The following is a 22,819-nucleotide window of genomic DNA, read 5'->3' as shown; positions in this document are numbered from 1 at the left end:
GTCAGAGTGTGTCAACTGGACATCCTGTCTGACAGGGAAAAATCAATACAGCAAAAGCCATAACCTATTGTCAGATTCTGACAAATTCTGTATGAAGTGGCCGTCTACTCGGTGTATGTGTGTGTGTGATATTTGGCCTTCTCTCAGTCACCTGTCAGACATGCTGCCTTCAAGTCATGTTGGAAATACACTCGAAACCACTCTCTGTTACGGGGGTATGCAGCCTCGAGTAAGAAACTATCGTTCAGGTCAAATTAAATGTATCTTTCGATAGCTTGCAAATTGTGGCAAAGACAGCATAGCACCTTATCCATTTCAACTCAGCCATCCCAGACAATGAGAAAATATATGTTATCAATCTCTATTGTTTCCCATGCTGTTGGTTAGTTTAACCTGCAACTGAAACAGTCCCCAACCAATGCAGAATGCACTCCTGTTCAGCTGTTTTAGCCAATTACTGAGCCATTTTTGGAAATGACACTATATATTTGTGACCTGTTTTTCAAAGATTTAGGTCTTCAATAGATACCAGTGGACTTGGAGCTGAGTGCCACAGCCAGGGTAGAAGTCTGAGATAATACTGAGAGACATTGTTGTACCTGAAACTTCTGTAGGTTGAACTGAAGTTCATGCTGGAGATAGAGTACTATACAAATTATTATAGGAAATCATAAAGGGAAACCTGTGGTGCCAGTTATATTCGCAGTTATCATATGAGGAAAAAACAAATACATAACAAAAATAGATCAGACTTGGCCCCCTTTGTGTCCAGTAGTCCTTACTCAATAATCCATCCATGTGTTTATATGGCATCTTATTTTCTTGCTGCACAGGCCATCAATTCAGGTTGGCACAAGCATCATGTGCCATTGTCATGTACTGATTTCAAATTTGGTGGAAACTGGCACTGTGTGCACAAACGCCAACCAATAAAGCCATAAAATGTTTTAACTATTCTACTCTTCTGGCACATTATATCAACGTGCCTCTCTATTAATATCCCACTGATTGATGCCTCACAGTGCTGTGTCCCACTCCTGTGTCAAAAGGAAATGATATGAATTATATTGAGGAAGATAAGATACTACTTCATGGTCTTCTCATTGCGTCAACAACACGATGTTGAAAGTGATGCATTTTGTTATTGTTTAGCAATATGGGTAAGTAGCCACATGTAGCATCGCTCTATTACTCCGTATTCTAGGCTGGAACTAGTCCAGCATGCAGAAATTGGACTCCATTATATTTAATGGAGTTTTCTGCAGGACACTGATAATAATGTAAACTGCATTTAATGGTGACTAATGAACTATAAGCTTCAACTGAACAAACACTGAGGGAAATTAACATAAATTATTGTCTCTATTAGTCTCGTAGCGGCCATGTATGTAGCATCAACATGAAAACATAAAACGTTATGAGCATAAACATCAGCTGGCAAATCCACAGCTGGCTCATCACACTGCAGCTACTGTACTGCCTCGGCTTTTTCTTTGTCAGGAGACACAGAGGGAGCGACCACAGACCTGACAGCACAGCGGGGACGACTGAGGACATGCACACAATTTACAGTTGTGACAAGGGAAATGATAAGTGGATGCTACAGCGCCTGAGTATTTATCTGACTGCATTTGCTGTGTCAACTATTGAAAAGGAAGCAGAAGAAGAAACTGTGTGCGTTGTAGGGCAGCAGGTAGAGCAGTGAAAACACTAACACAACTGTCCCCATGGTTCCAATCACTCTAGCTGTGCTTCCTTTTCCCTTTTCACACATTAAAATATGAGTGCACACACACTTACAAAAACCATAAACACATACTGGCACAGACAGTCACGCAGGCTTGCTGGTCTCTCTCTCTCTCTCTGTCACACACACACGCACGCACACACACACACACACACACCCTTCTCTTCCTGCTTTATTAGTTGATGAGTCATAGCTCTGGGTCTTCTAAACTGGGACAATCCACACACTCAATGTACACACACACACACACACACACACACACACAGCTTATACAATTGAGCACCACAGACACACCTACATGCACACACAGAATACACTCCCAAACATACACACACAGGGGCGTCTTGGCAGCGACCAACTTCACAGCCTGGGGACTCTGAAGCTGCCTGGTGTTGATAGGTTAGTGCTGTTTTTCTTTCACACATCCAAAAAACCGAGTGTGCTAAATATCAGTGCCACCTGCTTCTTGCATGAAATGGGCTAATTAAGTTTATCCTGGGAAAACCTGACTTATCTACTCTACCTACCCCTGACAAGTTATTGATTGTGCAAATGGACTACAAGTCAATATTTGGAGGTGGACCTAATATTTAGGTGTAAATGTCATGCAAAGCTAAATTTCCCCAGTGGCATCAATACAATCCAAATTTTACCTCAGTGATGCTTTTCCTCTAGAATTGATTTATTTATTATACTTTGATGCCACTTTGAATTTATAATCTGTTTGTCTGTACAAAAGCAAGACCACAGTGAGACGGCTCGGGCCAAGTTCTGCTCCTGCTTGCCAAATAAACTTAAACTCAAGACACTTGCTGGTGTAACTTTGGAGTGTAAGCGCTGACTTTCATGCTTTTTGGTAAAGCCGCACTGGGCACTTTTTGCACTCCGACAGCCCCAAGTGGCAACGAGAGATAAGTGTTTAATTTTGCAAAAGTTGGAAGCACTTCATTACCATGAAAATATGCATGTGATGTCAGGAAGAGGCACACTCCTAATCTTTAAATTTACTCTCCTTAGTGGCTGCTAGAGGAGGAGATGGCGGAGAAGGAAAAAGCCCCCGACAGCACACTGAGCCATCGTTCTGGTGACTTTGGTTTCTCTGTATATTTGACTGCTGGATGAAATGCGTAGAAAAAATACTAGGACAAACCTCATGTGCCTGTCACCATGACGACGTCCTTCTACCGTACGTTTATTTGCCTATACTTAACCACGCTGCCTTAAGGGAGCTTAGACAGTCACGTGATGCCTCTGAGGGAAGTGGTTTAACTACTTCCTCCAAGGCCGTCTATGTCTTTTGTATGATTAAAATACCTGAAGATACTGCAGGTGATGAAACATAGAAAAAGCAAAAAATCAGTCATGTTAGGGACAATTAAATTGAAAAAAATAAGAAAAATCTGTTGTTGATGCCTTTCCACCAGCTGCAGCAACTAATGGACCAGGGACCCACCAATGCACGAGTCCTAAAAAACACTTTGTCTTTACTATGTTGCTGTCATAATTGAAATCAATATCAATACTGTGTCACTGCATGGAAGGATGCTCAATATCTTCTATCTGGCCTGTGGTTGGCAGGGAGAGTGAATAGTCGTGTGTGTGTGTGTGTGTGTGTGTGTGTGTGTGTGTGTGTGTGTGTGTGTGTTGCTAAAGAAGAGAGGGAGGCTTCCATGTTTCGGTTAGCCTGAGTCTCAGAGATTAAACCGGAGTGCTGCCAAGACAGCTGGCACGGTGGCTGTGGTTTCTCTCACTAGGAACCAGGAAAGGAAATGAAATCTTTTTTTACAATAAAACATTTTCTGGGCACTTTGGTTTCATTGTTGGGAACATTTTTGGTCCCTTCCAAAAGCAATGGGTTGAACTGTGAAGAGAACATTTTGAATTTTGAATTCATATTGGCAAGTAGAATCTCGTGACTCTCACCCAGAATGCTTGGGGAGGACCTGCCTACTCATAAGCTACGTCCCAACTGCACACGGAGCTCGCCACTGTAGACGGTGTTACGGGGTGTTTGGGCATGCACCGACTACACACTGATTGCATTACCTTCCCACAGACCCTGCCGTCGTTTTGCTTTTTTTTTTTTATGAAATCAAATTAATTTAGTCAATTGTAAAATACTAGGCATGGTATCAATACTTGGACTAAATTACGTACTCTAAAAAGTAATTTATCATATAATTATTATTTTTATGACTTTCTTGATCACTAAATACCAAACAGTGCTACTATATACAGAAGTGTATGGAATTGGGATACAATGGTTATATGGACGTGATAATGTGGTGAATTTAAATGAATTCATTTGTTAGCCCACGGGGGCAATAAACATGTTCATATGTATGTAAATAACACTTAAGTAAACACAAGTAATTCATTTATTGTATTGATATGATGGAGGGTGGCTTACAGTTTCCACATTTCTATTGGTACCATTGTGCAGCACAATAAAGAGTAAAAAATATATGAAGGTAAATAGGGTGAAATACAAGTAAGGAAATTCTTAATTCCTGACAGTGGTAAAAACAAGGACACAGTAATTACAACACTCATGCAAGAAAAGTCATCATTTTGCATTCAGGAAGCTGTGGAGATGACATGGTATGACGACAACAACAACTCTCTATTCTATTATTTTGGTTTTATTTTATTCTATTCTGGTATGTAGAGAGGTCAGGGCCTATCTGAGCGTGTCATAATCCCTCCCACAGCTGAGGAAAAAATATTGTGTCTTTACCCAAGGTATAGAAACAAGGTGTTGCCTGACTCATAGCAGTTATGAGACAAATATCTGCAGCATTTCATCTGACACATTCCTATTCCCAGTTGCATGACCGCCCACAGACCAAGCAGAGGACCACAACTGCAGATACAATGGACCAACGCAAAGCAAATGAATACCGTATCAGTGTGGAGAAGGACAAATCTGACCATATCAGATTGCTTTAGCGCGTACAAATCCCTCGAGGTGACAGTGTGAGGTGGTAAAAGCTGCATAAGACATTTGTGTGTGAGAGTGTGAATGTGTGGCCATTTGTGCGAACGCTGAACATTATGTGGCTTGTATGGCCACAAATATCTGTGTGTGTGTGTGTACAACAGCTGTATCATGACATCATAGATCTGTGCTCTCATGTGTTCTTATGTGTCACTTGCCAAAGTTTGCTGCCACTGTCATCTCCCTCCCCTCCTGACCGTGATCCTGGCCCTCTAGCTCTCTGGCTAGATATCAGAGGCCGCTCTATCTCTCTCTGTCTCAAACACACACAAACACACACACACAATAACACATACATAATCAGAAGTTGGCCCAAAAGACCCATGTGAGACCAAAGACAGTGCAGAGGGAGCATCGGCGGACCAAGGTCACGCTCCGGGCGGAGAGGAGACACTGTCATCTCTGTCCAACCTGGACGCACAGCCACATAAATGCAGCCAGAAGGAAACCAATATGGCCACCTGTTTGGCTGGAAATACAGCGAGGGCAATTAGTTCAACCAGGCAACACACATGGGCTGCCAAGGGAATGATGATGAGGGGAAGTTTGCAGGGTTTGCATTTTGGCTGTGGGTTTTGCTGTGAAACTGGCCTCTCTTAGCATTCAGGCGAAAAAAAACTCCATCCAGGAATTAAACAAAACTTTACAGAAAAAAGTGCATTAAACAACCTAAGAAATTAGAATGAAAAGATTTTCTTTGAGTCACCGGAGAAAATGAATGTTTCCTCCGCCTGCTAGCAGGTGAAGTTTATGAATAGTGGTTCACAGAAGAGCAAGGTGACACCACCGTGCTGAGGTTAAACTGAGGGCTAATCTAATGGCTGTAAAAACCGCTGTGCTTAACTGCCACACTAAAATATGAGTTTAATTTTAAAGCAGGTGGCTCTTGGGTGCCAAGCTGTCACCCAGTCTTCCTGCTGTTGGTAATCCATATGTTTGAATGAAGTTGACTGCTGATACATGACGGTACTGGAAGGAGCATAGAAATATAGAAACAAGGCAGTGTGTGTGGAGGAGGAGGACTTTCAATTTAAATTTCTACCTCCGATTTGATGTACACAGCTGTTGATAAAGCAACAGCTGGATGGGAACTGCACAGACTGCATTCTGTTAATACATGTGCTGTGGATGCTTTGGAGAAGTGAGTCAGAGAAATGCTAAATAAAGCAAAATCCAATGATAACCCCGAAAACTCCAGGCTTTAAAGTTACACTGTGCTGAAACAAACCCAAACAATCACAGCAACAGCCTGAAGGGTTTGTTGTACTGAAACATAAGGTCCTGCACACACCACTACTGCAGCTCCAACAGCCTGAATAGCTAGTCCACAGCTGTTAAATCTTAAACTGTGGTGAACTGTAATTTATAGTATAATCCAAAGAAGCAGGCGGAAGTCGTATCTCATTTATAAACCCGTTCAATAACGCTGTAGTGGTTAAAGGATTTCACCCTTTAATTTGAACCATTTTGCAGCTTTTACAAAGAAACATGCCCAGATTATCTTGGGGAACCTGCTACGTGTTGTCACTGTAATGCAACAAAGGGTGGACGTCTAAAAAGTTGAACTTTTCAACCACATTTATCCGATTTTATTAGACACCTAGACGTCTTTTCACCTGCAAATCACCAAGAGCATGCTAGGCTCTGCTTTATCGGCTGCTCCAACAATAACTTCAGGCTGTCTAGGATCCCCATGAATCATGTTCATATTGGATGATTCTGCAGCACACAATGTGCAGGTATGTATGGGTATGAACAAACTTTCTTGTGTCCTGTCAAACACTTGACAAAAGTTTTATCATTTTATTTAACTATAACCACAATCTTTCCCCTACCTGAACCGTACTGTAGTTGCTATGCACAAATATTGCAGAAAGGAAGAATAGAAGAGTTTTGGTATTGAACATTTAGAAACGTCATTGACAGTAATGCAGTTGTTCCTGCTAACTTAGCCACATTACTTCAGCACTTAAGATGTTGCATGAACAGCTTGTTCTTGTTCAGTGGGTTGGTAGCCCTCCTCAAATTGTTTTATAATCTATTCATCTGCTAAACAATACAAGTCTGACAAAGGCAGAAGCCTTGCGACCTTCCCGAGGGCCTACGTGCCGGTGAAATGCAGGAACTCTTAAGCCCTTAAACATGAAAATAGAAAACAACAACAATCCAGACTTTCTGTAAACTACATGCCAAAGCCCAATTTATGATTAATAGGTCCACCCAGAGACGGGAAGCACTGCTGGCACAGACAAGATGCAGTATATCTTAATACTCAAGTGCCTTGGCCAGTTGTTGATGCTATTTTCTGCTAAGGAGAGCAAATGCCTTCAGCCATTTTTCCTCTTAGTTTGCAGAGACAGCTACAAGGCTGCAGGTGGGAGCCTCTGACAGGAAGCAGAGGGGGGAACGGTCAATGTGGGACGGTAGCTTGACTTTTGAGGTCAATCCCGATCCAAAATGTGAACATGGTATCAGCCTTGTGGTCACGCGCTGGTGAATTTCCTGAACTATTGAGTAAAATTGGCCTCTTTTGGTCCGGCAGGCTGATCTGGTCTCGAGAAAGTGTCCCCCTCATTACCGTACTTATGTAAAACACTAATGGGAGCATTCCTGTGCCAAGAATCCCTTCCAATCATCACCAGCAACCCCCTCCCTCTAATATGACAGTCACGATTTATGCCTTCACGCTGTAGGGCATATTAACCATTTGGGACAGTGTGCTGTCTTGTATCCACTTTCATCTGTAATAACTCAAGACACAATCATATTTCATCCCCTCTGTGAATCGTAAATGATCTCGCTCACTTTCCCCCCCGTTTGCTCTCTTTGACTCTTTGCCCCAAACTCCCCCTACCTTTAATTTCTCTCGCATTCTCTTTCCTCCCCTCTCTTCATCTTTATCTCACTCTGTCTTCCCCTCCCTCCGGGGTCCTGATTCATCTGGAGGCTTGCCAGGAATGCAGATAGGATCACTCGCAGATGTACAATAACTTGAGGGGAATAAATATGCCCTAATTGAGAGAAATGATGTAATATTGATCCTAGGGCCTCTGAACCTTTGGCCTCGTTGGAGCGTTCTGCCGAGCCTGTGACATTTAGAGGGATGGCTGGTGTATGCGAGAGTGAGTGTGTGTGATATTGGGGATAGGTGTTGCTGAGGCTGTGCTGTGTGAAATTCCTTTTTCTTTGACTAAAATGTGTCTTGTGGTTTGATGAGAACTTCCCGGCTCAAAGGCACGAGGCTATCTGAGTGCGAGCTGGAGGATGATGTTTCCCTGCCTGCGAAATGTACCGAATATAACATCGAGCTGCTGCAATTGTATCGAGAGATGCTTTGAAGATGCGTTTAATTAAAACCTGAGTGGGAAAATATCAGCGTGTGCCGTCTGTACTTGTGCCATGAAGTTAGGTGAGTGGCTTTAACACTTGAGTCTGGTTCCAGGCCGCCTTTAGGGTTAAAGTGAAAACAAACACAAGCATCTATAAAAAGTGTCAATTCTGCACACAACATTATGTAAATTAGACCCAATATTTCTAATCTTGTCCTTAACTACAGACACAAACTTGACTGAAACCCCAGGCTGCTTTCACACCTATCCTGTCTGGTGCGTTCGCTGGTTTGGATTGGTTTGTTTAGGCTGATGTGAGAGACTAAACAACCTGACCGAGATGGCTTGAAAAGGTCTCAGTCCATTCCAAACTAACTGGTGGTGCGATTAGTATGTTGTGTGAAAGCTGAATGAGCCAACGACAGGTAGTAGTAGATATGTGAATTTAGCCTGAATTCAAAAACTAAACTAACATCCAACATCAGAAAATAAATCTCCAGAACTGTATGTAAGTAATGTCTATATTTAGGTTTTGATAGTTTGTACAGGGATTTTCACTGAAAAGGGGGCTATGTGAAACTACATGTGATGTAAATTGGGTCATCTGTCAATCACATTGACTGTCCTCTCTGCTGTCCATGTCAAAATATATCAGGGCTTTTGCATCAGGACATACATTGTATTTATTTCAGTTTTTCTTGGATGATGGTTTCCATGCTTTTAGTCTGTGTTTTAATGTATTATGCTGTTTTTGTTGTTTAATATATTTAATGCATTAGCACTTTAAATGATTTGTTTGAATGTGCTATATAAATAAACGCCTTTCCTACATGAAAAATTGAGCTACAAAGCGAACAGGTGTCATCTGAAGACAATACATGATTTCTATGTTAGAAGTGAGAAAAACAAGAAAATCAATAAACCCTCATGTGATCACTCTGTCTTCCTGACCCTTGGACGTTTACATCCTTTCTCCAGGACTCTTGGTATTTACCTTGAACATGATCTATCACACAGGTCTGCCTGTCTGTGGCACGGTGGGCCTTCATCCCACGGCAGAAAGTCAGCGGGACATCCGAGACATCAATATCAATCGTTAAATATTGAAAATTGTGCCTGAATCAATGTGGGAAGATCCCAAGCATCACACCAACAGAAGATCAAATCCATACAACTACAGGAAGAAATCTGCTCCAGGATAATGGGATGATAAACACTCAGATTGATAAAGTCAAGTAAAGGTTATACATCTGTTGGACTCAACAACATTCTAACAGTGTGGTGAAAATTGACATTTTCTGTCTAAGTGCAGTTCATCATCTCTTCCCCAATGGTGCTCTGTTTCTACGGAGGATGTACAAAAAATACAGGAGTAGAAACAGAAGGATCTGAATTCGTCAAGTCTCTCAGTTTAGATTTGGAGCTTCATGTGAGGGTTTCAGTGTCAGCTTAGAGAAAATTGGAGTCTCATAGCAACCTGACCTGCACCAGAATAGCAATATACTGATGTGGCTAACCTCATCATTACCAAAGGACTGCAAATTCTAATTTGACGTGGCTACTGACTCCAAGTCAATTCATTATAATGATGGTTTTGTTCTGAGGTATCCTCTGTTCATATCATTAGACAGTGTGACTCTTTCTGATTAGTGACTGAAGACCAATATCCAGTTTACACTGTTATTATTCACCAACCAACAAATGAGGAAGCTCAACCTCTGAGAGGAGTGCTGATTGTCAGAGAGGCGCTGCGTAGAACAAAGGGATTTTCACAATAAGCCTTTCTCAGAGGAAGTGATACTGATTTTCAAACTATGTCATTAAAAGAATGCCTTTTGTATTACTAGGTAGCGGTTTGAAATGAATATGTTGAATCCTCAGAAACATATTTTTGAGCAAGTGTATACGACTAACATGATATAAAAATCTGAATTTCATTACTAATTTATTTGTAATACTACCTCTAATCTGTACCAATTCTGTTGTCATAATCCCAAAGTAAAGTAAAGGAGTGTTCAGACAGATCGTGAAGCAAAGTCAATGGAAACGACACGAGTGGGCGTGAATGGACGCAAATTACTCCAGGTGGCACAAATGAGGTGAAGTACATACGTACTTGCAAGTTGAAAGTGTTTCAACTTGAGCAAACAATTCTTGCTGATATCTGTTGTCTGAATGTACATCAAGTTGCCAACCCAAACCATGAAGCCCCAGACACCAATTTCTACCCATTTCTGGCACTAATCTTGTTATTTGGTAGAGTATTTGTGTGACACCCTCATGAATAAGAGGACAAAAATTGGCTGGAAATTGGAACTATTTCTACAACAAGTACAACTTATATCTATAATCATAATAGTAATAATAATAAGAGATGCAGAGGTAATTTGTGTCTGGACCAAAATGTTGTAGAAGCCTGTGTTTTGAGGTAGGGGTGTATCCGTGACCTTTGACCCTTTCCTGTGTTCACAATTTGTTGCTGAGTTACTGCCCATCTTCGACTGAAAACAGCGGATTCACTTCCATCCACTAAAAGGCATCCCAGGAAACAAAGGAAATCACTAACTGAGGAACAAGAGGACAAGAAGACAGGGCAGTTTGGGGGAAAATGAAGACAACGAAAGAATCAATTCAATTACTCTGACACAACAACTTGGGATGCATTGAATATTACAGATTGATGATGCATAGTAGGACAGAAAGGTTTGGCTTCTAAAAGTAAGACATTCATGTGAGAGCTTAAAAGTGAATTTCAGATGGAATTTAGGAAAGAGGCTCAGACACCATCACCTTGTTTTCTCTCCGCTGCAATTTCAGAAAACTTGCTGCGGTGTCGTAATGTCAAGTGTCAGGGGATGAAGTGTGATAACCCGAAGAGGGAGGCAGTTGAAAGGGCTTGAAGTTTTAACAGCCAATCAAGATCACAGGGGAACTTGCTGGGTATTCCCAGAGTGAACCTCACAAACAGAGTGCCACAATAGTCGTATATTCAATCCTGACCCTAAATAAAATGTCAGGATAGGTAGTGAAGTCAAGCCGCGAGTGACACGTCAGCTCTGCATTATAACAAATCAAACCTGGCAGCAGAATAAAGGCTAAAGGAGCAGGTTTGCGTCTGGAAGTTGGTTTGAATCATTGGTTGGGTTGTGTTCAAGAACAAGGACAACATTTTTTTGGGCATCGATTTAATAGCGAAAACAAAATGTTCATGCACTAAAGAAATTAATCATTCCGTTGTCAAAGAGTTTAGTGTTTACAAATCGTACACATTAGCACTCTACTAGAAACAGACTTGCACAGCAGTTCGTCTGCTTGGCTAGACTGCAGTCAATTATTCTACATCTGCACAAGACAGAGTGAAAGCAGTGCGCATTGAACTGTCAGACTGAATTAAAGACCCAGACTGTATCTGATCTGTCCCACAGAGAAAGCAGTGGTAAGACATGCCCACCGAGGGCAGAGAAGAGCATTTATACAACATGTTTTAATCGAGCATTTTTAATTGAATCAATTATAACTGAGGAAGCACATCCATTAGGAGACAAAAAAGGGGCTGGGCCATGGACAAAAAGTGGGCACTGATTAATTGGGGCCCCCCACTTACAGATCCCTCTGTTCATCCCTTGAGTTCCACAACAAGAGCTTGAAAAGTGTCTCTCCACGTTCGCCTTTCCCCACTCCTCTCGCTCTCTTCCTCTCACCTGCCTAATTAACTGTCAGCGAAGCCATTTGTGCTTCCATATTTTATGGGAGAATGAATATTAAAATTCTGCCAAAACTGCCACAACCCTGAAAGAATACGCTGCGTTTGACTGGGCTCTCTGAGGATGACAAGAGCATACTAGCCCAACACTGAGAGGAAGTGATAGGGGCTTGTGCAGGCAGAGAATCAAATAGAGGTTCATATATTATGTACACAGAGCTGCTGACTCTGTGTAGAATATCAATGGGTGCAGAGGTCGAGGGAGGAGCATGAAAAACACAGTTCTAACTAATCTTCTTCCACTGAAAATCAAAATCAAGAGGAAAATTCAATCGGATACAGTTAGCTAAGGGGATGAAGGTCTGGAGAGCTCAAAAAACTGAAAATCCCTGACAGAGAATACAAAATTCAGTAAAAAGTACAGTAAGAAAATAATCAAAATCAACCCCAAAACAGGGAGAGCAGCCTTCTTTTCTTTGGATCATAGTTGCCTGTTCTCTCAGTTATCAGGTAATGGATTTTGAGAATCACCATCATGAAACACTTAATCAGATGAAAAAAGCCACAGAGGCTTTTATCCATCATCAATTTAAAGCTACAATGATTTGCGCCTATTTTCTGATTGCCACCTTTTACCTCTGCGAGCCAGTTGTGTTCATCGCCCATGACAAATTTACTTCAAAGGGAGCCTTCATCATGACCCATTTTCTGTTCCACCAACAGCTGAGCTCTCGCCCAATAAGGCACAAAGCGGGAATTTTCCCATGAGCCCCTGTGCATCAAAAGCCGGTAAGGCAAACGAAAGACTACCGTTCTGAGGCAGCCGCATGAGGCAGAATCAGAGGCAATCATTGGAAGTAATGCTAACATCATAAACTTGAAGGTAATGTGAAGGGAGATTATGTGTGTTTTCTCAAAAGTACCACTTCGATTCATTACTGACTCATTCAAGCCGAACAAACACAAGATGCATTCACGTTGTACAAGATAACCAGGACAGATGTGATGAGTATAACTGGAGTGAAGAGAAAAGAAGCAGTGAACATGGCTTTCATACCCATTGAATCACTTTCTTTTTCATACACCAATGTTTCCAGTGACTCATCCTGGCTTTCTTCTATCACGATGAATGCTCAAGGACAATTCACAAAAGGGCACAGACAGAGAAGATATCTAATTGAAAAACTGGTGTTTGGTTACTTCAAGTCAGATCTGTGCAGATCCCAAACACAAATGAAACTTATAGGAAGGTATTGGAGCTCAATACAGCTCAATTGCTCGAAAACATTCTAATACTATTTATTACAAGGTGTGCTGAATATTTGTTGTGACAGCACAGGACACTGCAAAGGGTTCATTATACAACCAGTGAAAGTTCATTCACTTTCATTGTACTGGGGGGCTAAAATCTCAGAGATGCACCTAAAAAACAAAACTGTCTGCATGACTACATACCTGAAAATGTTTTATAGCAATCAGTGTCAGTAGTTTTGTTGAATAGCATTTGACTGAATCTGCACTTTGGTATCAACTAATATGAGTATTGCATTGTAAAAGTAATGCCATTAATAAAGTAATGATAATCATCATAAAATAAAAGCTGGTATTCAAATAAGGTGCAAGTCTCAAATAATAGCTGAAGGTGAGAGAGTTATTATTACATTATTGTCAATCAATAAATCAATCAATCGCTTTGTACAGGAAGTGTTGAGTAGCTTAACAGTGATCGAAAAAACATCACAGTAGAAACGATATGAAATAATTAGCGCTTAAAATCAGTGTTTCATCTTTTGAAAAGAGAAACTAGGAGCAACGAGTGGTGTGACCACCAGTATGAGTTCCACCATAGATGCACAGCCTGGAAGGAACCGACATATATCGCTCAAAACAAAGCCACTATTAAGTAGACCGGGACCTACTTTGAAGGGATTGGCTTTGATCGACTAATCTAGAAATTTGAAGCAATGCCATGTTGACGAGCAGGCATGTGCCACAATCATGGCACCACACGTTCCATCGCCCGACAAACAATAAGCCGTCAAATGTGAGGAATGAGACCTGTTTCCTTACCTATTGCCATCTCTATGACGCTCATTTGGCTCTCTGAAGGGAAAAGGATTTTTGGCGGCTTGTCTGTCAGGGGAGCTGTGAAAAGACAAACAGAGAGAAAGAAAGAGCACATTAAATTCCACATCTTTCTCCCCCATGGACAGTGGGAGTATGATTTATTCATTAAAGACCACAATAATGGCTGCATTAAAATGGGAACAAATACATGGAAATATAATATTTAAAGAGTGGACAGAGAAAAAATGGATGAATTACTGTGACTCAGAATTACCCATTCAAAGCTTTAAACATCAATGAACATGCTTTCAAAGCAGCAGCTGCTTCAATGCTAATGCTATTCATTCCCTATAAAAATGAGTGTGTAAGTGATGATATGGCTTTGACATGGACTGCAATACAAACTATATATATATATATATATATATGTGTGTGTGTGTGTGTGTGTGTGTGTGTGTGTAACAAATCAACCATTTCTGAATCTACAGTATACCCTAAGGTAAAAATCATCCACAGCTGCAGTGGGCATGGGAAGGTTAAGAACTGCTGCAGGAGATGAGTATTTTCATCTGTGTACATCTAGTATGACAGGAAAATGTGAGTTCCTTGAAATATCATAAATGCTTAGAGTATATATTAGAATAAAACTTGAAAACAAGAGCAAAACAAAACATTCTGCACAAACAGTGGAGTATATATTGTCAATGAGCAGGTTGCTGATTTAAAAGTATCACAGTTACATTAGAAAAGCCTTCGTCCCAACTCCCTTCGAAAATACACCAACTCCAATTAGACAGCTGCTGAGTAACAAAAGACGTGCACTTAGAGGCTCCTCATTATAATGATTCCCTAATTGGTTCTAGTCTTCAAAGTGGCATCGGAGAGGGTTTTCTATCTCTGAATGCTTGGAAATACTCGGAGGGATAAGGCTTCTTTCTGTACAAATGACTTGTGGTTTGACTGGAGCAGTGATCGCTGAGCTGAACCTGGAAAAATGAGCCCAGTTTTAGTGAGAGGAGCGACAGTAAGGAGGAAGGTTCACATTGAACCGGTTGCTCCATACTCCTGTTCCTGTGTTAGCGACAGATGCATGTTGATACTGACTGTTTTGCTGTCTGGCTGGTTTTCATCCCAACAACTGCAGATTTCCTGGCCTCCATTTACATATTCAGTTATTCTTTGTGAGCATTCAAAGCTCCTTTTGGCCTCCATGATGCCGCAATACAATGGCAGCTCAGAGTTGTATGATGCAACTGCAAGACCCTGGAGATTCACCTTTCCACTACCGAGTTGGATTCTGGAGGCGAGATCCTGTCTTGATGACACCAGTTAAATACATTCAAAAAGTCGACAATTTTGTTCTAACTAGTTTGGCCTTAATTGTGGTTTTTCAAGGACAGCAAAGAAAAAAGGACTACATGCAGATTTACATTTGCACTTACACAACAAGTCCTCTGAACGGCTTTTTTGTTCTGCCACCTTCTGTGGTTAAGGTTTGGTTAAGTTTAGGCAACTTAATTAAACTTAATGTACGACTTCGGCCTTTGCTCCTGACATAATTTGCATAGCCACTTGAGGTTCTTGCCAGGTAAAGCTAAACATAGGCTATTTCAGGCATTTGAACAACATCTTTAAGTCTCTACATGCAATGAAGAAGCAAAAGTGACTTGATTGGCTCCATTTATTTTAGACACTATGTAATCAGTGGAAGACGGCGAGACTTGTAGCCTTGCAGAAAAACAAACCATTTTGAAAAGCATCACCTCAGAGAAACCACAATAAATGTGAGACACGTCTGATGAGCAAATCAACTCAAAATGTCAAACGCTATTAGTGAAATATTGAAAAACACAGCGACCATATAAAGTGAGCAGATATTTTGCTTTTAGTTTTTCCTCTGCAATATTTTCAGCCAAAGATACAACTTTCCTTCAGTGGTGTCCACTCGATCGTGCTAATGAAAGGACGCTTTCATCGTTCTGATGGCCAATCATTTTAAAGACAAAACCATTACGTGGTAAAGGATCATGCAAAGAGCAGGGGAAAATGCTCATGTGAACTCATTAATTACAAATGCAAAAAATAGCAAATTATGCCTTTCCCTGTGCCTAGCGTTTCAGTGCTGTGCAAAGAAATCTCATTACCTTAATTACCTTTTTCTTGATGAAATATGCTTACATTATTTTGTTTCATTACGACTTGAAAAGAAAAACGAGTTTTTCCACTCTGATGGTTTGTCTTACACAAGACAAAGCTGAATGTGAGGAGGGAAAATGGTGCACGGACAGGGATGTGGCTGCATGTATTTATAGTTACATGAAAAGAGAGCTCAGCTGGAGATACAAACATCAAACATGGAGCCACAGCTCCTTGTTTATGCTGTTGAAGTGAGTTTGAAAGTTATACATTATATATTTGCATAAATGATAAAAAAAGAACCCTTTTGATACTGAAATATATGAAATAGAGAGAACAGAATTCAAATTGCCCACTACTACTCCTACTCCAAGGATATGTGCAACTGCAGTTTTTTTTTTTTTATGTCAAATGGACATTTAAAACACTTCTTTTCAACTGGTGGCTATTTCATTGGCCCAGTGTAATGCATAATGGAGAAGCTCTCGTTGCAACTGCCTCCAGTAGCACCTGGAGGCAGGAACGCATGATAGTGTTTGAAGTTACACAATCAAGGATGCCAGGATGTTAAAATCGGGAAAAAGCAGCACAGGTTGATTATAACCCGAAAGCTTTAAAGCTGCAACTACACCCAGAATACCCAGAAATTAATATCACACAACTACACACAGCACATTTACCTTTACCAAACCAACTGATACTTTATATGTAAGTGAACAGAGAAAAAGGAGACATGAAAGAGATCCAAGATTAATTCCAGCGTTTGGTTTAGGTTTAGGCCCCTTGCTTCACAGCAGTATGAGCTGGAGGAAGGAGCAGTGGCGATAAAGCCAGCAGTAAAAGACCCAAAAGGTGGAGCTATCAGTCTCCACATGTACAAATCATATAGAATCTAAAAGGAAAAAAAATCCAATATTAAAACGTGTTTCCTCCACAGGTGAAAATTGTTATCAAGCCTAAAATGATGCCTTTGGTGTCTCGTGTGAGCAGCAGGAGATGTGTTGTGTTGTCTGGGTATAGTTAGGCAAAAAGGCAAGTCTGTAAAAGTGTGTCTTAAGACAGGATTTAAAAGCAGAAACAGAGTCAGCAGATCGAATACGAACTGGAAGACTGTTCCAAAGCTGAGGTGCCAGCACAGCAAACGCTCCATCACCCCTTGACCTTAACCTGGACTCTGGAGCCGCTAGCAGGCCTAAACCCAGCAGATCTCGGAGGCCTTTTTGGACAGTGAGGAGTTAAAAGTTCACTGATGTACTCTGGCCATGTAAAGCCTTGTGAGTCATGGGCAAGATTTTAAAATAGATTCTAAAAGAAACTGGTAACCATAGCAAGGAGGCTAAAACTGGGCTGATGTGAGTGTCTGGCTGCTGATCTCTGTACAGTCTGAAGGTAAATCTCAGGGGCAATTGGGGTACCGCCCCAATTTTATCCCTAAAAGTGGGCAAATCATAAGTAACATGCATTCCGTTGTAGAAACTAATTTTCTCATATAATACCTTTACAATATCATAGGGACTGTTTGTGCTTTCTAAAGGCTCTCCAGGCATGACAGTTTCCATTAAGACCACAGGGAACAAACACTACTGCTGACTTATCTGCCGTTTCTGCCATTTTACCACCTTGAAACCGAGGCCTTAGTCTTTGTCCTTTGCCTGTGACAATTCCTAACTCCAGAATTTCATCTGAGCGAACAGGATGAATCTACCGTTCCCTGCGGTAACCTCACTTTGCAATTTAAGCTGAGAAGACGGATGCGTTTTGATTTTAAAAAAAGAAAGAAAAAAAAAAAAGGTCATGCCTGGACAGGTATCGAGAACATAGATGCTCGCTCTCATTCAAATGTGAATTCTGGTTTTGATTTGCACTGAGCCAGTTGAAGGTGAAATCCCAAACTGGGAAGGTAATCAGTTCTGGCGGGGTTTTTTTTTTTTTTAAATAAGCTCATTTTAAAGCTGAAGGTAACGAAGTAGGAGAAGGCTGTTTAACTCTGGTAGAAATGCTGCCCTTCATCCAAATCAAGGGCACGGTGCTGATGTGCTGTTCGTCAGTGGGATCCCGCCACGCTGGAAGGCATGCTAACACACACGTTCACACGCAGACACACAAATTTGAGATGCATTAGTGAAGCTGGCTGGTCTTCAACTACAAAACCATAATTCTGTGGTGGGTTATTATGAGTGGGAGTGGGCAGGCTTTTTCGCTGAGGGGCTAGAAACACATCCAGCCTGACCTGCTTCCCGACACACAAACATACAGACGGTGTAAGCACATTACACACACACACACACACACATAAACATTGAAAAGCCTGATGTTGGTATCAGCTGGGGAGAAAATCTTTAAAGTGTCCCTCACAGGCGCTGTGATCACATGATGATGGATGGGGGGATGGAGTAATGAAACAGAGAAAAAGAAGGCCTTGTTCTCTCCCATTAACTCTACAGTCGCCTTCTCTCTCCCCCCACCCCATCCGTCTGTCGCTCGCTGTATGTCTTTGTCACGCTGTCTGTCACTCTCGGGGGTGAGGGAGAGAGAGAGGGAAGATGAAAAAGGAGGGAGAGGGTTGTGGTCCTCTGTTCACAGCTCATTAAAGACCACTTCAGCAGACATAGATTAACAGGAGTAATGTGTGTGTGTGTGTGTGTGCGTGTGTGTGTGGGTGGGTGTGTGGGTGTGTTTGTGAGCATGAGATCGTTGCGATGCAGTGTGAAAATAAATGAAAGCAGTTTTAGAGCAACTTGAGAGGCGACCCTTGTTAGTTCTACATATGCGAAAGAAAAAAAAAGATATTTTTTGCTGGTGAGTCCTGCCATTTTGCAAATAACAAATTCAACCCCTGTTGTGTTTCTGATTCCGTTTCTTCAGATCAGGAATCACAACTGGACTGATGTGAAAATCTGCCTGAAGATTTTCTTTCTTAAATGTCAATCATTGAAAAGATGACTATAAAACGCTAATGTGTACTGACATAAAAAATATTTTTGGCATTTCATGGTAACATTGTGAAATTCATTCACTCAGCTAATTGTCATTCATACACTCATTTAATCAACACGATGGTTGGATTCATCTATTAGTGGCCAAGGGCAATTGTTTTTGCAAGATTCTTTTTTACTGACCCCCAGTTGGTAATCCAGTCTTGACACGAACAGAACAGTTTTAGTTTAGCATGTTATAGCAGGCTAACATTGACTAATTAGCAATAAACACAAAGTACATTGAATAATGGTATAATGGAAATGTCATTAGTTTTCCACTTTTGTCTGGACCAAAGTGGTGGAGTATAAGGCTCATTCAGATAATAATGCCTGAAAAAGAGTTCAAACATTGTCAAATGCGCTTTTGTTTTTGTATATATTGTCCAATATCACAACATGGTGAAGGAAGATGTGCAGCTGAGCAAATGGGAAATTGATTTGAATTTGACTATCAAAGAGAATGACTTTTATAAAATGTATATATAATGAGCTTAGCAAATGGTTTCATTACATTATCAACTCATCACTGAATTTAAAAGAAGGCAGCAGCTGGCCCAACTTCAAACAAAGTATGGCCTTTAAATAGAATTTGTCCTTTCAGTATTTCAGGAAGTGTGCAAACCAGCCCGGCTGAGAACTAATATATTAGCAGACATGTCATTAAAGTGAATCTGAAAGACAATGCGAGACTTTAATGTGAGGGATAAGTTGGCGAACTTGTCTTCAGACTGGACTTCAGCTGGGGGGAGCTCCTGAGCACGAACAAGGAGAGGAAATTTGTCAGCAGCTGTCAGGGACTGTTAAAGTTTTTGAAAAAGTAAGTGGCTTCCTCAGGGCAGAGGGGATAAATGGGCCACGATTCCAGATAACCAGCAAACTGAACTCACTAAGTCACTTTGTCAAATATAGTTTCTGCTGGCCCATCTCGATAATCACAAGGAGGTTAAATGACAATGAAACCACGATAAGGGAACAACACTTGAGTCCATCGCTGGAATTAAGTGTAGTTATTGCACATTACTCCATTCTGAACTCACTGTGCTATGTTTGGGAGTATATTGTATTTCTGAGAGGCTGTCGTCAAGTACTTACACGGTTTTATTGTGCACTTTTCTTTTCATGGCTAAACATACAGGTCAATAGACTGGAAAAATGCCATTGTAAATTCTTAATGTGACCTCAGCTGAAGGAAAAGTGCTTTCATTACCACACAACAGAACCCGTACAGCTTTCCTTCAGCAAACAAAATGTGGAGACCAGTCAGATATACAGAACAGTTCAGTGTTCATGTGCACAATGATGCTGCTGTGTGGGAGTTCTGGCATTTTATAGTTCTGGCAAAATAACTGTTATTTTAGCGGGAGGACCTTGCGGCTGTTGCCCTGAAACACCTGCCTGAAGGCAGCGGGTGACAGGGAGCAGAGTCGGGATGAGTGCGGGCTCTGATGATCTCTCTGAAGAAGTAGATGGCGTCTAACTACTACGAGAGCAAAACAAGGAGCTATAAAGGACAACCTGTATTCGACAGCTGGATTTAGATTCCTTCAGAAGCTCTATCATTTAGCAGTTTCTCAACAACACTGACCAAGCCTCTCTGAAATGGACAGTCACAAAATGGTTTGGAACAACAGTTTGGAAGTTGCTGGATTCCACCTCATCCTCAAACCCCCCGGTCCCCCTCCTGCCGAAGCTCGGCTGGCTTTAGATCTGTAGACTGTGTAGGTTTTTGAGGAGTAAATTGAATCCACCGTCATGTTCCTGGAGCCATCCGGATGAGTGCTTTGTGACATGGCTAGGTTATACTGCTGGAGGTATCCATTTTCCTGTGGCCACGAACATGGTGAGCAACATTATGAGTAAGCTGCAGCTTTCAAATAATGCTCAGCTGGCTTTGAGGTGTCTAACGTGGGCCCAGAACAGTCACCCCACACTATCGCATTCCCACCACGGGCCTGTAAACACGGCAGGATGCTTCCATGGATTCATGCTTTTTAAGCCACCCTATTATCCACGTATGTTGCAAGAAAATGTGTCATACAATGCCATGTTTTCTTCTCCTCATCATCCAGTTGTAGTGATGCTGTGCCCACTGTGGCCTCATTTTCTTTTTCTTAGCTGACAGGCGTGGAACCTGTTCCTATCTGCCTCAGTGCTGAGCTGTCCCTCTGCACACCACAGTTATATATATTTGCACTTTCTAATATCTGCACGTCTGGCCAAGCACCTCTGACCTCACTCACTGAATTCACCTGTAAGACTGCTGCTAACCGCTTCTACACACTGTAGTGACTGAAAACACCATAAGGCCAGCCGTTTCAGAGATGCTGAAACCACCATGTCATACTGTGCAGATCCAATTCTGTCTCGCCCATTCTAATATGTAGTCGAAATGTAACTGAACCTTTGTGTGCTCTGTTGAGTTGCAGCCACTTGTTATGATGGATATTTCTGAGGTGCAAAAGATAAATCTTTTATCTGAAAGAGGATGCTGCTTGTTAAAAATGAGCTAGATGCTCTGGGAGACTCCCAGAGCTGAAAGGGTGATCTTTGAAAGTGCTGAAAAATATACTATTGGAAAAAAAAATTACCCTAAAGAAATGACAATGCGACACTCTGAGGATACTTGTTGAAAAATACCAATATAGAAACCCTGAGCAGAACACAATAAGGCTATATTTCCTTATTGAAAAATGTGTTGTTGTAGAAGATCCATCAAAACAATTGAATATTAGAGGGCTCATAGGATGGGACAATACATTCAGGGGAAATCACATAAATCATATAACTGCAGGCATTGGGAATGGCTGGAGTGGCTTCAATCTTCAGTGAACAGCTCTGAAAAAGAAGGCGACTCCACGTAATTACTCACAATGGCCATATATGGCACACTGAGTCTAATGAGATGTCTTTTTGAATCGGATGCATACTTTTTGAACCTTGAGCCACTGTAAACATTTGCACTGCTGAACAAAAACTCTCCACACATGGATCATGTGCAACGAGTCATGCACGGCGGAGAAAGAGTTGCTTGTTAATTAGAGAGGCCTGCACTTATTACTCACCTGTTTCCTCAGCGGGGGCCACCCGCCTCAGAAATGTGTTATTCGCTCGACGATAAGGACGGTGGGAGGTGGGGGAGGAGGGAGGGAGGGGGGGGGGGGTGATATGTTTCAAGCCGCCCAGCCTAAAATATCCCAGAGGGGAGGAGTTGAGGATGAGTCAGAGAGGAAGGAGATGGTGGTGGGAATGAAGTGGAGCTGCAAGAAAGCTTGGGTGCTTTGTGAAAAGGGTTTGGCGGCGGATAGAGTGGGAGAGTGAGCCGAGAAGAGACGGAAAGAAAAAAAATGGAGATGAGGAAGTAGAGCTGATGGGGGACATCGACATGTAAAGATGCTGTTTAACACTTCTTAAAGAGCCGAAGTGTGTGTGAGTGTTGGCGGTCAGTTTGGGTCATTGCTTGTGCGTGAATATGCTTTGTGATGGAGGTCGAGGGAAGAGAGTGGGCTGGGTTAACGTGTACATGCATCTTGCTGACAGCTTCCTTGCTGGTTGTCATCCAGTCACTAGCCTTGTATCTCAAGCGATCATTTCAAAGTTGGGTGAGTAAAGGTTTATATCATAGATATTAAATCAGACACAGTCAATGGTCTTCAGTTGACTTTGCTTTATGGGATCACAAACTGATGTTGTATAATTTCTATAAAATAAAATAGAAATATATTTTTTGATCTTTCTTATTTTTTTTGCACGAGGTTGCACATGACTTTGAATTGTTGCATAGCAACAGATGCATGTGCCTCCTCCATACATGCCTGTGTTAAGTGTCCCTAGTTTGAAAAAGAGATGGTAGTTCGACACGGG

At 41.5% G+C, this 22,819-nt stretch overlaps 1 protein-coding gene across 2 annotated transcripts in view; it reads right to left on the bottom strand.

Moving 5' to 3' along the window:
- LOC139306698 (interleukin-1 receptor accessory protein-like 1) overlaps positions 1 to 22,819 on the bottom strand; it is a 195,336-nt gene that overhangs the window by 70,497 nt on the left and 102,020 nt on the right. For both annotated transcript variants that reach the window (XM_070930643.1, XM_070930644.1), the window contains exon 5: positions 13,848 to 13,922. In XM_070930643.1, the coding sequence (XP_070786744.1) occupies positions 13,848 to 13,922 (75 nt within the window). The remainder of the gene's footprint in view (positions 1 to 13,847; positions 13,923 to 22,819) is intronic.

Source organism: Enoplosus armatus, chromosome 24 (assembly GCF_043641665.1).
Source record: "Enoplosus armatus isolate fEnoArm2 chromosome 24, fEnoArm2.hap1, whole genome shotgun sequence".
Classification (NCBI taxonomy): Eukaryota; Metazoa; Chordata; class Actinopteri; order Centrarchiformes; family Enoplosidae; genus Enoplosus; species Enoplosus armatus.
Note: the sequence above shows the minus strand (reverse complement) of the source record. Positions and strands in the feature narration are given on the sequence as shown.